Raw genomic sequence first — 16,825 nt, forward strand, 5'->3', positions numbered from 1 at the left:
TATCTCACTAAAGTTTTGATTAAGAAAAGAGAATTGATATTGATCCATTCGCTTTCAGCTAAACGTGATGCGGGTGTCCTCCTGCTGTTGTTCCCTTTAAACCAACAAAAAATAAATAAAACATCCAGGAATTCTCAGAATTACCTCCCTACATATACTGCATATAAACTAAAAAAGACACGTCCTCTCACTTTCAACTGCTTTTATTTTCAGCAAACTTAACATGTGTAAATATTTGTATGAACATAAAAAGATTCAACAACTAAGACAAACTGAACAAGTTTCACAGACATGTGACTAGCAAAAATGGAATAATGTGTCCCTGATCAAAGGGGGGGGGCTCAAAAGTAACAGTCAGTATCTGGTGTGGCCACCAGCTGCATTAAGTACTGCACTGCATCTCCTCCTCATGGACTGCACCAGATTTGCCGGTTCTGTCTGGTCCAGAGAAGGTGGGTTTGTGCCCATAGGCGACGTTGTTGTCGGTGATGTCTGGTAAGGACCTGCCTTACAATAGGCCTACAAGCCCTCAGTCCAGCCTCTCTCAGCCTATTGCGGACAGTCTGAGCACTGATGGAGGGATTGTGCAGACCTTGTGTAACTCGGGCAGTTGTTGTTGCCATCCTGTACCTGTCCCGCAGGTGTGATATTCAGATGTACCGATCCTGTGCAGGTGTTGTTACACGTGGTCTGCCACTGCGAGGACGCTGTCCTTCCTGTCTCCCTGTAGCGCTGTCTTAGGCGTCTCACAGTATGGACATTGCAGTTTATTGCCCTGGCCACATCTGCAGTCCTCATGCCTCCATGCAGCATGCCTAAGGCACATTCACGCAGATGAACAGGGACCCTGGGCATCTTTCTTTTGGTGTTTTTCAGAGTCAGTAGAAAGGTCTCTTTAGTGTCCTAAGTTTTTATAACTGTGACCTTAATTGCCTATGTCTGTAAGCTGTAAGTGTCTTAACGACCGTTCCACAGATGCATGTTCATTAATTGTTTATGGTTCATTGAACAAGCATGGAAAACATTGTTTAAACCCTTTACAATAAAAATCTGTAAAGTTATTTGGATTTTTACAAAATTATCTTTAAAATACAGTGTCCTGAAAAAGGGCCGTTTCTTTTTTTTGCTGAGTTTAGTTTTTTGGGGGTTCTGTTACTTGGCTAAATCTAGATGATTATCTAATGATGTAGAGTAATAGTAATAATAATTAATTTCAAATAGATTTCTTCCAAGGAAGGTGATAAACTTTACTTGGGGACACTTTGTGCAATGTACAAGACATTTCTTACTGTGCACTTTAAAAAAACAATTAAAATTTAGGAATAATTAACCTCTCCAGATGCATAAATGTAAGGTCATTTTGGTCATAAATGTTCAGGATATTTTAAGCAAGGAAGACAAAGGCAATAGTTTGACCTTTACAGTAAAACAAATAATATATCTACTGCTTTTCTAGGTAGAACAGTCTAAAATAATGCTCAAGACACTGCTAAGAGTGTTTTTTTTTTTTTTTTTTCAAATTTTGTTTGGATTCATAATTATGCAATATTTTACAAAACAACAAATAACAATATACAAATACAGTATATATACTGTCCCCTATAATGTCTCCTAAATATATACTGTATACATATATCTTTTATATATATATATATATATCTATATATATATATATATATATATATATATATATATATATATATATATATATATATATAGATAGATAGATAGATAGATAGATAGATAGATAGATAGATAGATAGGTAGATAGATAGATAGATAGATAGATATGTGTGTGTGTGTGTGTGTGTGTGTGTGTGTGTGTGTGTGAACAGACATTTTCAGGGGCAATGGCCTAGATTACACAAAACTCAGCTTATACAGGATGTTAACCCAGGTGTACAAATGTTGAGAATATGCACAAATGCATGCTCTTTTTTCAGAATCACTTTATGCTGCTTTAATGATCAAAATAATCAATATTTAATAATCAATGAGTATATATATATATATATATATATATATATATATATATATATATATATATATATATATATATATATACAGTTGTGCTCAAAAGTTTGCATACCCTTGGAGAATTGGTAATATATGCACCATTTTTAAAGAAAACATGAGTGAGCAGGCAAAACACATTTCTTTTTCTCTTATGGGATTCATATTCAACTGTAGGTTATAACAGAGTGGCACAATCATAAAACAAAAGTTTGCATACCCTGGCAGAAATTGTGAAATTTTGGCACTGATTTTGAAAATATGACTGATCATGCAAAAGAACTGTCTTTATTTAAGAATAATGATCATATGAAGCTATTTATTATCACATAGTTGTTTGGCTCCTTTTTAAATCAAAATGGTAACAGAAATCACCCAAACGGCCCTGATCAAAAGTTTACATACCCTTGAATGTTTGGCCTTGTTACAAACACACAAGGTGACACATACAGGTTTAAATGGCAAATAAAGGTTACACATCATATAATGTGTAGTTGTAGTGTTTTCAATTTAGCAAAGGGTGAATAAAATTCACAAATCACTACTTTTTGTTTTTATTCACATTTTTCATACTGTCCCAACTTTTTGGGAATTGGGGTTGTACATCAGAGGCTGTGGTAACAAAAAACAAATTCTGTCTTTTATGGAATTTTAATAGATATTTATGGATAATGCAAATGCTTACCATCACTTTGACAGTCAGAGTTTTTCCATTTTTAACTTTTTTTGGCGGCTAACCAAAGCTTAATTTTCGGGTCCCCAAAGCAATTTTTTATGATATTAATCTCACGTTCAGGGCTTTGTAAGTGCTGAAAATGCTTCTCAACTGAAACGAGTGAAGCCTGGTTTCACGTGAATATCACACAAGCCACACAGTGATTAGAAAACAGGAAAGACGAGAGCGAGTGGGGATTTTTAGGAGAGAGACGAGACATTCCAAGTGTATTCCAATGGAATAATTCATGTTATATTGTTCATTGTTTGGGTGAAGAGATTGCAAGATGGCAGTAGGTTGTGTTCTTAATATTGCAATGGCAGAATTAACTGAAAAATGCAAGAAACCACAATACAGCACTTTAACAATGGATGACTGTAGCTTAACCTCATTACATCATTTATTACTTATGTAGTTGTATCCGGAAACACATTTGCATTTAAACCTTCTTTGAAAGTGGTTAGAATCTGTCCCTGACCACAGAATCACTTTATGCTGCTTTAATGATCAAAATAATCAATATTTAATAATCAATGAGTATATATATATATATATATATATATATATATATATATATATATATATATATATATATTTATGTTTTGTTTTGGTTTCACATTTGGATATATCACTCTTCATGTAAATAAACTGCATCTGGGTTCTTCACTTCATCAACATAATCTGCTTGTCATTGCCAGCACATATGAAAGTGAAAGTAGGCGGGGCCAGGCCGTGATTCTGCACACCCGGCCCCTAATCAGGCTGATCAAGCCCAAGAGGGATAAAGGCAACTGGAGATGGCAATTCAACAGAGAGAGAGTTATGGGCAGCTGCCCAGCATGTGTTTGTCTTTTTAAGTTAATCATTAAATTATTATTTATGCTGTCAAGCTGGTTCTTGCCTCCTCCTTCCCCTTTTACTGTGTTACACTGATGCCGAAACCCGGGAAGGAGGAGGGATGCGCCATAGTAGAGTCCTCGCCACTACCATCCACCCCAACAGAGCAGCCGCGGCCATCCACCAGGGGACGGAGGAGCCCGGCCACCTGAGAGCGGAGGAACGGCCGCCGACCATGAGGAGAGGAGGGGCTCCTAGCCGACCACCTGGAGCAGTCAGGGCCGCTGCCAGCGACGGAAGAGACCCCTACCAGCCGTTAAACACAGCAGGGTCAGAGGACCGCCGACCGTGAGCAGGGAGGGGCTCCTGGCCGACCGCCTGGAGTGGGAGAACCGCTGCCAGGGGCGAGGGAGACCCCTTCCGTCCACTGAAAACATGGCAGGGTGTTCCGTCCACCAGGGACTGGAGGACTGCCTCTGATCCACCTGGGGATGCAGGGCTGTTGTCCACTAGAGGGTGGAGGAGTGGCCGAGGACCAGGCTACGGCATATCGGAGAACCAGCGAGTACATTTTTTTTCTCTCTCTCTCCTGCTGCCGCTCCGCATTGACCTTTCCCTCTCTTTTTAAATATTAGCATTGTGTTTTAGTTTGGTATCATCACCCTTACAGTGTATAAGTACCACGGTTTTTTTTGTTTGCTATTGTTGTTGTTTCCCTCCCCTTGGATAACCCCCCCCCCTCCCGGAAAAGAGGGGGTGGGATGTATGTCATGCCGGGGGCTCCCCGGCCTGAGAGAATGAGGGAGGAATGTGGCAGGGCGGAGGGCGGGGCCAGGCTGTGATTCTGCACACCCGGCCGCTAATCGGGCTGATCAAGCCCGAGAGGGATAAAGGCGACCGGAGACAGTAGTTCGAGAGAGAGTTATGGGCAGCTGCCCGGCATATGTTTGTCTTTTTGTTTAAGTTAATCATTAAATGATTATTTATGTTGCCAAGCCAGTTCTCACCTCCTCCTTTCCCTTTTACTGTGTTACATATACTAAAAAAGCAAAGGACATAAATATTGATCTGTCTCTTATCCACAGAGATGAGATATTTTTTCTAAATAATCATCATTTGTCTTCAGCAGAAGATAGACAGTTATACACATCTGGGATGGCATGAGGGTGAGTAAATGATGAGAGAATTTTCATTTTTAGGTGAACTATCCTGTTAACTAGCATTCCAACATACTTAATATTAAAATGTTGTTACAATTTTATATATATATATATATATATATATATATATATATATACACACACACACACACACACACACACACACACACACACACACACACACACACAATGATCAGCCATAACATTAAACCACTGACAGGTGAAGTGAATAACATTTATTATATCATTACAATGGCACCTATCAAGGGTTGGGATACAGTTGTGCTCAAAAGTTTGCAAACCCTTGGAGAATTGGTAATATATGTACCATTTTTAAAGAAAACATTAGTGAGCAGGCAAAACATATTTCTTTTATTTCTTATGGGATTCATATTCAACTGTAGGTTATAACAGAATGGCACAATCATAAAACAAAACATGGCAACAAAGAAAAAAAAATGAAATGACCCCTGTCCAAAAGTCTGCATACCCTTAGTTCTTAATACTGTGTATTGCCCCCTTTAGCATCAATGACTGTGTGCAGTCTTTGTAATAGTTGTCTATGAGGCCCCAAATTCTTTCAGGTGGTATAGCTGCCCATTTGTCTTGGCAAAATGCCTCCAGGTCATGCAAAGTCATTGGTCGTCTTGCATGAACCGCACGTTTGAGATCCCCCCAGAGTGGCTCAATGATATTAAGGTCAGGAGACTGTGATGGCCACTCCAGAACCTTTACCTTTTTCTGCTGTAACCACTGGAGGATCAACTTGGCCTTGTGCTTAGGGTCATTGTCATGCTGGAAAGTCCAAGAGCATCCCATGCGCAGCTTTCGTGCAGAAAAATGCAAATTGTCTGCCAGTATTTTCTGATAACATGCTGCATTCATCTTGCCACCAATTTTCACAAGATTCCCCGTGCCTTTAGAGCTCACACAACCCCAAAACATCAGTGAGCCACCACCATGCTTCACAGTGGGGATGGTATTCTTTTCACTATAGGCCTTGTTGACCCCTCTCCAAACATAGGGCTTATGGTTGTGACCATAAAGCTCTATTTTGGTCTCGTCTCTCCAAATTACAGTGTGCCAGAAGCTGTGAGGTGTCAAGGTGTTGTCGGGCATATTGTAACCAGGCTTTTTTGTGGCATTGGCGCAGTAAAGGCTTCTTTCTGGCAACTTGACCATGCAGCTCATTTTTTGTTCAAGTATCGTCGTATTGTGCTCCTTGAAACAACCACACTGTCTTTTTCCAGAGCAGCCTGTATTTCTCCTGAGGTTACCTGTGGGTTTTTCTTTGTATCCCGAACAATTCTTCTGGCAGTTGTGGCTGAAATCTTTCTTGCTCTACCTGACCTTGGCTTGGTATCAAGAGATCCCCGAATTTTCCACTTCTTAATAAGTGATTGAACAGTACTGACTGGCATTTTCAAGGCTTTGGATATCTTTTTATATCCTTTTCCACCTTCATAAAGTTCCATTACCTTGTTACACAGGTCTTTTGACAGTTCTTTTCTGCTCCCCATGGCTCAGTATCAAGCCTGCTCAGTGCATCCACGTGAGAGCTAACAAACTCATTGACTATTTATACACAGACACTAATTGCAATTTAAAAAGCCACAGGTGTGGGAAATTAACCTTTAATTGCCATTTAAACCTGTGTGTGTGTCACGTTGTGTGTCTGTAACAAGGCCAAACATTCAAGGGTATGTAAACTTTTGATCAGGGCCATTTGGGTGATTTCTGTTATCAATATGATTTAAAAAGGAGCCAAACAACTATGTGATAATAAATGGCTTCATATGATCAATATCCTTAAAAAAAATATTTCCAAAATCAATGCCAAAATTTCACAATTTCTGCCAGGGTGTGCAAACCTTTGAGCACAACTGTATATTAGGCAGCAAGTGAACAGTCAGTCTTGAATTTCATGTGTTGGAAGCAGGAAAAATGGGCAAGCACAAGGACCTGAGCGACTTTGACAAGGGCCAAATTGTGATGGCTAGATGACTGGGTCAGAGCTTCTCTAAAATTGCAAGTCTTGTGGGGTGTTCCCAGTATGCAGTGGTTAGTACCTACCAAAAGTGGTCCAAGGAAGGACAACCAGTGAACCGGCAACAGGGTCATGGGAACCTAAGGCTCATTGATGCACGTGAGAGTGAAGGCTAGGCCTTCTGGTCTGATCCCACAGAAGATCTACTGTAGCACAAATTGCTGGCCATGATAGAAAGGTGCACCGCAGCTTGCTGTGTATGGGGCTGCATAGCCACAGACAACTCAGAGTGCCCATGCTGACTGTTATCCACCATCAATAGCACTTACAATGGGCACGTGTGCGTCAGAACTGGACCATGGAGCTATGGAAAAAGATGGGCTGGTCTGATGAATCACGTTTTCTTTTAGATCATGTGGACGGCCGGGCGCGTTGTTTACCTGGGGAAGAGATGGCAGCAGGATGCACTATGGGAAGAAGGCAGGATGGCAGAGGAAGTGAGATGCTCTGGGCAATGTTCTGCTGGGAAACCTTGGGTCCTGGTATTCATGTGGATGTTACTTTGACACGTACCACCTACCTAAAGATTGTTGCAGACCACATACACCCCTTCATGGCAACAGTGTTCCCTGATGGCAGTGGCCTCTTTCAGCAGGATAATGCGCCCTGCCACACTGCAAACATTTTCAGGAATGGTTTGAGGAACATGACAGAGTTCAAGGTGTTGACTTGGCCTCCAAATTCCCCAGATCTCAATCCGATTGTGCATCTATGGGATGTGCTAGACCAACAAGTCCGATCCATGGTGGCCCCACCTCGCAACTTGCAGGACTTAAAGGATCTGCTGCTGACGTCTTGGTGCCAGATACCACAGGACACCTTCAAAGGTCTTGTGGAGTCTATGCCTCCATGGGTCAGAGCTATATGGGGCAGGGGGTTTTAATGTTGTGGCTGATCGGTGTATATACTGTATGTTTTTATAGTTCTCATGTCATAAACTTTAAGGGTTGATGAGTAACTAAAGGTAGTGACACTAATAACTAACATTTTTAATAATGTGACAGTAGTTCAGCGTTAGGAAGTCTGATTTATTTTAGTGAATTATTTTGTTCAGATGGTTCATGTAAACAATTCTCAGATCCTACACAGAAGTCCCTGTACGGTGTTTTAGGTTACCAGTAAACTCCTATCAACAATGCACAGGATAAGGCATTCTTGATATTAACCCCAGATGAGATACTAACATCTCCCTTTCACCGCCCAATCTTACACCAATCAAGTGGGTCACATCTTTAGGTCGGGAAAAAAACCCACATCCCTGCTATCTACTGTCTCAAATAGGTAGTTTGACTGTAGCCTAAGTACTTTAAACTATGAGCTTGTAGCTTGGTAAGCTACAGCTTCAACGCAGCTTTCCGAACACTGGTAAAGACTAATTCCAGAGGATCAAGTTCAAGTTTGTTTACTGTCATGCGCGCAGGGTAACAAGTTACACTGCACAATGAAATTCTTACTCTGTGGGTCTGTTCCAAAACTTAGTGAGCTGCCTCGATGTCTTCTGCCTACATGGGCAGCTATCTTGTATGGCAGCATCCTAACTGAAATGGAGCCTCATAAGAGACCGATTAGGAAAGTTCTACATAGGCGCCAGCTCCGCTCATCATTCAAAAAGCGCTTCAAACATGCAGCGCACGAGAAACTCAGCTCACAACTGATTTCAAAACAGGTGACGCAAGACGAAAGACATAAATGAGCTATTTTCAACTATTTTATATCAATACTTTTCAGAATTTAATGGATTATAAATATATTTATAATGGAAATTTATCTTGTTTCATCCGCCGTCTTGGATTTATTTTTCCACCAAGCTCATCACAGTGCATTCTGGGATCGCCTATGTGGGGAAGGATACATATGATGCTACCTTAGAAATTGGCCAAACTAGATATCTTAGGAGGGAGCATAAATATGTTTCCTACCTTTTGAAACAGTCTTCGCATCAGGCGTGCCTATGGTGTCTTAAAGTGCTGCCTCCAGAGGCAGCTCACTAGGTTTTGGAACAGACCCTATGTTTCCACCCAATGTTAGCAGGTGCTGTACTTATAGTGCCTTAATTCTCCAGTAGTATAATTCCAGAGGACCAGTATGTGCCCCTACCTGGAAATAGGTGAATTGTGAGTGGTAGAGATCAGGGTAGATGTGCAGGGTGGTGCCAACCACCAGCAGTGACTCAAATTTGTGTAGAGAGGAACTGATGTAACCAGTGAAGCCCAAACACCAGATCTTTAGGAGAGCCTCCAAATCAAACAGCACAGTGAAGGCAACCTGAGGACAAAGGGGAGAGAAAGTGAGAGAGCTATTCCTTGTGTGCCAATTTCTTAACCGACCCTTCGCTAAGCTCCGCCCCCCTTGGTTACCATTGCTCCCTCTGACAAGCTTTGCAGAACTTCCCATAGGAATAACGGGAGATTGCTGTGAACGGTGTGGTTTTTGGTAAAATATTCTCAAACTAAATTGATAATATTCTTATGTGGGCTGATGTTTTTTGTAAAATAAAGTTAAATTACACAGTAATTTCTTTGATTGAAAACTGTGGCTGCTGTGAATCAGAAACAAGGCAAACGATTATCACAGTCACTTGAAAAGAGAAAAATGTAATTTGATGGCAAACGTCTTGGTTACTGATGTAACCTCTGTTCCCTGATGGAGGGAACGAGATGTTGTGTCGATGTAGTGACACTAGGGGTTCGCTCTTGAGAGCCCCAGTCACCTTTGCTTTATTCAGAAAAGGCCAATGAAAACTGGCGAGTGGAATTTGCATGCCACTCTCTACCCCGGACATATGGGTATAAAAGGAGATAGCGTGCACCACTCATTCAGAGTTGTGCTGAGGAGCCGAGAGAGAGTCCCGGCCATGTCAGCAGTCAGTACAGCACCACGGCAGGAGGGACACAATGTCTCGTTCCCTCCATCAGGGAACAGAGGTTACATCAGTAACCAAGACGTTCCCTGTCTGTCACTCACTCGACGTTCTGTCAATGTAGTGACACTAGGGGTTCCTATACGAAATGCCGCAGGTGCTGAACCGTGTCATGAGGTACGGAGGAGCAGACACTGGCAGGCTGCTGCATGCCTCGCAGTGAGCACTTGACCACGCTGTGACCTTCCAGCGAGTTAGGTAAGGCATCTCCTAGGTCCCAATAAGGGTGGGAGGCGGCACTTTCCCAAAGAAGCTACAGGTGGTGGTTTTCCTGATTTTTTTAGTAATTTTGTAGTAATTTAGTAAAGTAATTTCCCGCCGAGCACCTGCTAGAATAGCGCTGGGGAAGTGCTCTTCCCTCTCCAGGTAGGAGAGCACTACGGAGATCACATCCTACCGGAGGGAGGTTAACATGTGGAGAATACCTCACATGGACTTACCGACGGGGAAGTTCACATATGGAATGATACCACTGGGTAGGACCCTATCTACGGAGTAGGTACACAGCAACAGTGGCCGAGGCAGAGCAGAGCTCTGATGAGGGGAAACACAGGGTTCATCTGAGGGGAAACCAAACAGTGAAAATGCATCAAATGGGATTACCGAGGGGGGAATCACCACTTATGGAGCACTGAGCCCAAGTACACGGACTCACCTGAAAAGGGGCATACCACGAGTACTGGGCCTGGCGGCGTTACTCCTCCGCCGAGTTCACCACTGAATAGTGCTTAAGGAATTAAAGAGGCGTCCAGTGTTCACCAGTTACGGGGAACTGTTGTGGACAAGATAGCGCACATTATAACCTCAAAAGGAGAAAGGCGCAATGCAAGCGATACACCCAACCAGCCGTACCCCGTAACACTCGGGTCGAAACCGGTTCTATGCACAGGTTGTAGAACCTCGCAAAGGTATTGGGTGTAGCCCAACCTGCTGCTCTGCATATGTCTGCTAGAGAGGTGCCCCTTGCCAGTGCCCAGGAGGAAGCAACACGTCTGGTGGAGTGTGCCTGGACTCCCAAAGGGCACGGAAGTTCTTGTGATTGGTAAGCCAGAGAAATGGCATCCACAATCCAATGGGACAACCTCTGTTTGGAGACAGCTTTCCCCTTCTGCTGCCGTCCAAAGCAGACAAAGGGCTGCTCCGAGCATCTAAAGCTCTGCGTGCGGTCCAGATAGATGTGCAGGGTGTGAACTGGACACAGCAACGACAAGGCCGGGTCTTCCTCCTCTGAAGGGAGCTTTTGCAGGTTCACCACCTGATTCCGGAAGGGAGTGGTGGGAACTTTGGGCACATAACTGGGCCGTGGTCTCAAGATCACGTGAGAGTGACCCGGCCCAAACTCAAGGCATTCGCTAGTGACAGAGAGTGACTGCAGGTCCCCCACCCTCTTGATAGAAGTGAGCGCCACCAGGAGAGCTCGGCCTGCTCCAGGGGTTCAAAGGGGGCTCTCTGTAAGGCAGGTAGGCCCACAGAGAGATCCTAAGAGGGAATCAGGCGCGGTCTAGGAGGATTCAATCTCCTCACGCGTTTGAGGAACCTTGTGATCAGATCGTGCTGTCGAGAGGGTCTCCTATCCAGTGTATCATGATATGCTGCAATAGCAACCATGTACACCTTCAAGGTAGAGGGAGACAGCCGTCTCTCCAGTCCCTCCCATAGGAAGGACAACACAGACGCGACTGCGCATCTCCGTGGATCTTTCCCGTGGGAAGAACACCAATTTGCAAAGAGACGCCACTTCGGAGCATACAGCCACCTCGTGGAGGGGGCTCTGGCCTGAGTGATCGTGTCTATCACTGCTGGTGGAAGACCTGCTAGGTCCTCCGCGTCCCATCCAGGAGCCAGACATGAAGATTCCAGAGGTCTGGCCGCGGGTGCTGGAGCGTGCCTTGCCCCTGAGTGAGAAGGTCCTGCCTCAGGGGAATGTGCCAGGGAGGGGCTTGTTGCTGTGAGTCAAGGCATCTGTGCCGAGGTGAGCCTCGGACAGGGAGTACCAAAGGGGGCAGTGAGAGGACTCTTGGGAGGCGAACAGGTCCATCTGTGCCTCTCAGAATCTCTCCCAAATCAGCTGGACTGTGTGGGGGTGGAGTCTCCACTCTCCGTGGAGCATTACCTGCTGTGAAAGCGCGTCTGCTGCATGGTTGAGGACGCCTGGGAGGTGAGTGGCTCGCAGAGACTTCAACGTCTGCTGACTCCAAAGGAGGAAGTGGCAGGCGAGTTGCGACATACGATGTGAGCGTACCCCGCCCTGGCGGTTTATGTACGCCACAGTCGCTGTGTTGTCCATCCAGACCAACAATGGCCAAAGCCTCCGCAGGGCCAGTGATTCAGCCAGCAACTCTAGGCAGTTGATGTGCCATTGCAGGCGGGGCCCTGTTCAGAGCCCCAATACTGCCTGCCCGTTGCGCACAGCACCCCAGCCCGAGTTCGAGGCATCTGTCATGACCATGATGCGCAAGATTGGGCGCAACCCCCCCCCTCCTTGGGCATGATAAAATGAGGGCTGTAAAAGCCCTTGTGCGACTCGGCTAAGGGGACGGGTTCTATTGCTCCCTTCGCCAGAAGGGTGGCGACCACTTGAAGGACCGAGGCATCCTTGCCTCGCACTGCAGTGGAGAGGACGCCACTGAACCTGGGCAGCCATCTGGTGAACTGGATGGCGTAGCTGAGCCGGAGACGCCTGAGTCTCAACCCAGGATGGACCGGATCGGGAAGCAGCCACGGAGGCTCTTTGCTTCACAAAGAAGGAAGAGAGCCACGACCGCAACGTTCTCATGGGCATGTTCTCGCAATGAGAACATGACCCCTCCACGAAAGCTGCCTCGGCGTGCTGGCGACCCAAACACTCAAGACAGATCTCATGGCCATCCGGTGGGGAGAGATAACGGCCTCACCCAGTAGCACAAAGGCGAAATGACATATTTAAAAGACGCCAATCGTTTGTGCGAGCTCTTTTAGCCGAAGTGCCCAGGGGAATCACAACACCCGATCGTGCGAAGGTGACCGATGATATGCGCCGTAAATTCCAACAGCAGAAGGTAAGGTGATGGGACAAACACACATGCGCTCGGCTCCGAAGAACAAGTCTGAATGAGTGGTGCACGCCATCTCTTTTATACCCATATGTTCAGGACGGAGAGTGGCATGCAAATTCCACGCGCCAATTTTCACTGGCCTTTTCTGAATAAAGCAGAGGTGATTGGGGATCTCAAGAGCGAACCCCTAGTGTCACTACATCGACATAACCTCGAGTGAGTGACAGACAGGAAGACCTGATGACATTAGTGGAACAGAACTGCTCATCACGTCTCATAGCACACTTACTATGATGCTGTGAACTCTTTATTTACTATCGCCTTTACTAAGGACTGAATCAATATGTAAATGAATTAATGTTAATTTATTAGCTTTAATTTACCTAAGAGCAAATGTAGGTATCCATGCTAATGTTATACATGTTCAGTTGGGAATGAGGGCTAACACAGTATTATCCATAGCATGCTCTTCTGGAGATTTATTTAATCCTCTCTAGGTACCTCTTGTCACTATTACAAGTGGCCCAGCAACAACATTCTTTAATTTTTTGGGATAATTTCAATAAAATGTTGCTTAAAACTGTTCAAAAACATTACTCCCATAGACTCTCGTTGGAAAAAAGCAAACGCTTGTCAAGGAAATGGCGCACAGCAACAGTTGCTAAGATAGGATTGGTCAGAAACACTTTTAGTGTCCCAGGAGCCCTTGGTTTTTCAAGGGCAAAGAGAAAATGTGAATGCTTGTAAAATTAAAAACTCTCATACAAAGAGGGCTGAAGAAGGATTTCCTCTCACAGTAACATTACTCATCATTTAAAATACATAGGGGAAACCAGGACTACTTGTCATAATTTTTACTCCAATTAATATTTCTCTAGGTAGGTTTATTTTTGAAGGTCAATTGCTGTACTGCACATATATAGGCTACAAGGCAGACTGAAAAGCTACTAACCATTTCCACAATTATTGTCCAGGAAAAAAGATACAGTTCCTTGAACGTACGTTGACCTTTTGTGATAACATGCCCCAAAAGCAGGACATGCTGTAACACTATATGGGGTAAGTTGTCACAATGGATCCTGTGATTAATTAGCCTACTATAGTCTTTTCAGCAAAATGTTTACAGTAAAACCATTATTAAAAGCAACAATGAAAAATGTAACACAAAAATATCTAAACCATTGTTCTGGCCAACAAATATTGTTATTAATAAATTGTATACACTTCCAAATTTAAAACACATGTGACAATATAAAAATGTGACATCTGTCATGTATGAAAAATACTCTTGTCCCAAGAATGCAGTTGAACCTTTCAATTAAAATCTATCTTCATTATATACAGCTGACCCTTGTCTCAATGTATGCTACTGTGTGTTTATTGTATGCACTTGTTTACCCAGTTGCAATAGCAAAAATGCAGTGACATCGGGAAATAACTTTGGAGGACACACACTGATTCCAATGAAGATAAATCCTAATGCTACACCATACAGTGACATTCTAGATAAATCTGTGCTTCCAACTTTGTTTCAACAGTTTGGGGAAAGCCCTTTTCTGTTCCAGTATGACAATGCCCCTGTGCACAAAGTGAGGTCCATATAGAAATGATTTAGCAAGGCTGGTGTGGAAGAACTTGACTGCCCTGTACAAAGTCCAGATCTGAACCCCCTTAAACCCCTTTGGGATAAATTGGAACACAAAATACGAGACAGGCACCATTGCCTGGTCAGTGACAGACCTCACTGATGCTCTTGTGTGTGAATTGGAGAAATTCCCTGCAGCCATGTCCCAACATTTAAAACCCTTCCCAGAAGAATGGAAGCTGTTAGGGAGGACTAACTCTCTATTCATACCAATGTATTTTTTATTAAAAGCTCAACAAAAACATATGGGTGTGGTGTTTAGGTGTCCACATACTTTTGGCCATATAGTGTACTTCAGAAAATGTATGCTAATGTAAGTGGATGTTGAACTTCATGTATCAAACAAATTAAAACCTAGCTGGAGAAAACATGTTTTTCAAAACTGAACAGTTACAAAGACATAGCCCTTGTGACAACTTCCTTGTGTGTCAACAAGCCCCCGGTCTCCTATAACAAGGAAATAATGAAAAAAAAAAAAAAAATGCATAGTTAATGTGAAACATAACTGCAAGGTTCTCGTAGTGAGATGCATAATGAACGGGAATGTTAAAAGAAAATGGAAAACAAAACTAATTTTTTCCCAGTTGCATTTGGTCTAATTCAAATAAAGAGCAGTGTGGATTAATGATGAGATGGATCAGCCTGTGAATATGTGGGGTGCCTCTTCTTCCTTATCTCTGTCTTTCAGCTTGGAGTGGGCGGGTGGCCGCACTCCTCTATCTGTCTTTGTTCCCACAGTGCCACCTGCATACTGATTGCAGAGGCAGTGCGTGGCAAAAAGGACACACACACACACACACACACACACACACACACACACACACACCCAACCAGTGCTCGCTAAAATGGAGTGTTGCCCACAAGCTGTTTTCGCCCACGTTGTCACACAGTTGATTTAATCTCAGGGTTTTGAGGCGAGAGAAAGTGATGGGGCTATGTATATATGAGCTTTCAGACAAAATCTGATCTGCTGATGCATTTGAGTGCAATCACAGTATAAGGATTCTTCTGCCCATCTTACAATTCCAGATAATCATGAAAAATTTTGCCTTTAAAACTAATAAACATTGCTAAGAGACAAAAAGTCAGAAAGCCCCTCACATAATGCTAAGCAAGGAGCAAGAATTAAGTATATGACATATCATTGACATGAATATGACATTTATCATTGTCAAAGTAGGCAATCATTGTAAATAAGAATCACGTTCTTAAGTGTCATGCCTGGTTAAATAAAACTGACCCTACAATGAATATCTGTAAATGGACTTACAGTATATCTGTAAATCTGTACATTCCCTGTGGGATATCATCAAATTATTAAGCACTAGAAGTGATGATGCTACAGTGAAAACACATAAAAGGAAGAACTATTCTTCTCTAAGGTCAGTGTCAGCAAGTTTTTAAGAATCGATTTTGACAGGTCTTTCTTACCTCAGCCAAGTAGAACTCATCATTGGTGAGTTTATGGTTCTCGCCTTTGTGGTAGTTGCTAGCAGCTACAATCACGTCAACGGTCACCATACTGAGGATAAACATGTGGAAAACTGAAGAACGCATCAATTGCTGTGGAGATAAGGAAAAATATCATTTATTTAAAGACACCCTGAAATAATTTAATGATCACAATTTTATTTTTTGTGTTGACGTACTGAATCAGGAAGTTTGGGTGGGACATTGGGCTTCTCACTTTTTTTTATAAATGGCCAATAGGCTTTAGTTACGTAACATCCTTGAACCAGGATTTGCTACTTGCTAGTTGGTTACAGGTGGTATTAGAGGGAGGGCCATGATCAACTTAGAGAGCAATTGATTGTACACAAATCTGCAGTGCAAGTTGAGTCATCAATATTTTTAGCCCATCTGCCAGACAAGAAATCGTTTTTTTTTTTTTTTTTTTTTTTTTTTTACTTCAAGGAGTACATTGTAATATTGATGGCTTCAAAGCGATTAAACATTAAAAACTCCAGTTTCGATTTTTGAACTGAAACTTAAGGATAGTTTGCAGTGCACTCATCATGTACCAGTTTTTACAAGTCAACACATTTATTTTACATAATTAACAACACAACTGCCACAATCTCCCAAGGGTCTATGGGATCGTTAAGTGTCCAGTCTATTCACACTTCAAAATCTTGCCAGAAATAGTAGGTCATCTGGGTATTTCTCAATTACTGCTTCATGAATACTGTGCATTCTGACATACTACTCCACTGGCATACTGTTTTTGGCATACTACATAGTAGAGAAGTACGGATATTCGGACACAGCACTGGTCTTGAGACACAATATAAAACTAATCGAAACTAGCGAACCAGACGGGAACAACAACCATTTAAGTTTTGGAGTAAAAATTAACTTCACCCTCAAATTGTGCAGTTGTTGGCTGTCAACTCAAAGTAGTTAATGATATCAGCTTAACTAACCTCAGATCATCGCTTCATGACATCTGCCAT

At 43.0% G+C, this 16,825-nt stretch overlaps 1 protein-coding gene across 2 annotated transcripts in view; it reads right to left on the reverse strand.

Annotated features, from left to right (window-relative positions):
- Positions 1–16,825, reverse strand: part of LOC127447166 (sodium leak channel NALCN-like) — a 180,437-nt gene that overhangs the window by 92,985 nt on the left and 70,627 nt on the right. For both annotated transcript variants that reach the window (XM_051708787.1, XM_051708786.1), the window contains 2 exons: positions 15,804–15,935; positions 8,870–9,037 (listed from right to left, as the gene is read on the reverse strand). In XM_051708787.1, the coding sequence (XP_051564747.1) occupies positions 8,870–9,037; positions 15,804–15,935 (300 nt within the window). The remainder of the gene's footprint in view (positions 1–8,869; positions 9,038–15,803; positions 15,936–16,825) is intronic.

This window comes from Myxocyprinus asiaticus, chromosome 10 (assembly GCF_019703515.2).
Source record: "Myxocyprinus asiaticus isolate MX2 ecotype Aquarium Trade chromosome 10, UBuf_Myxa_2, whole genome shotgun sequence".
NCBI lineage: Eukaryota > Metazoa > Chordata > Actinopteri > Cypriniformes > Catostomidae > Myxocyprinus > Myxocyprinus asiaticus.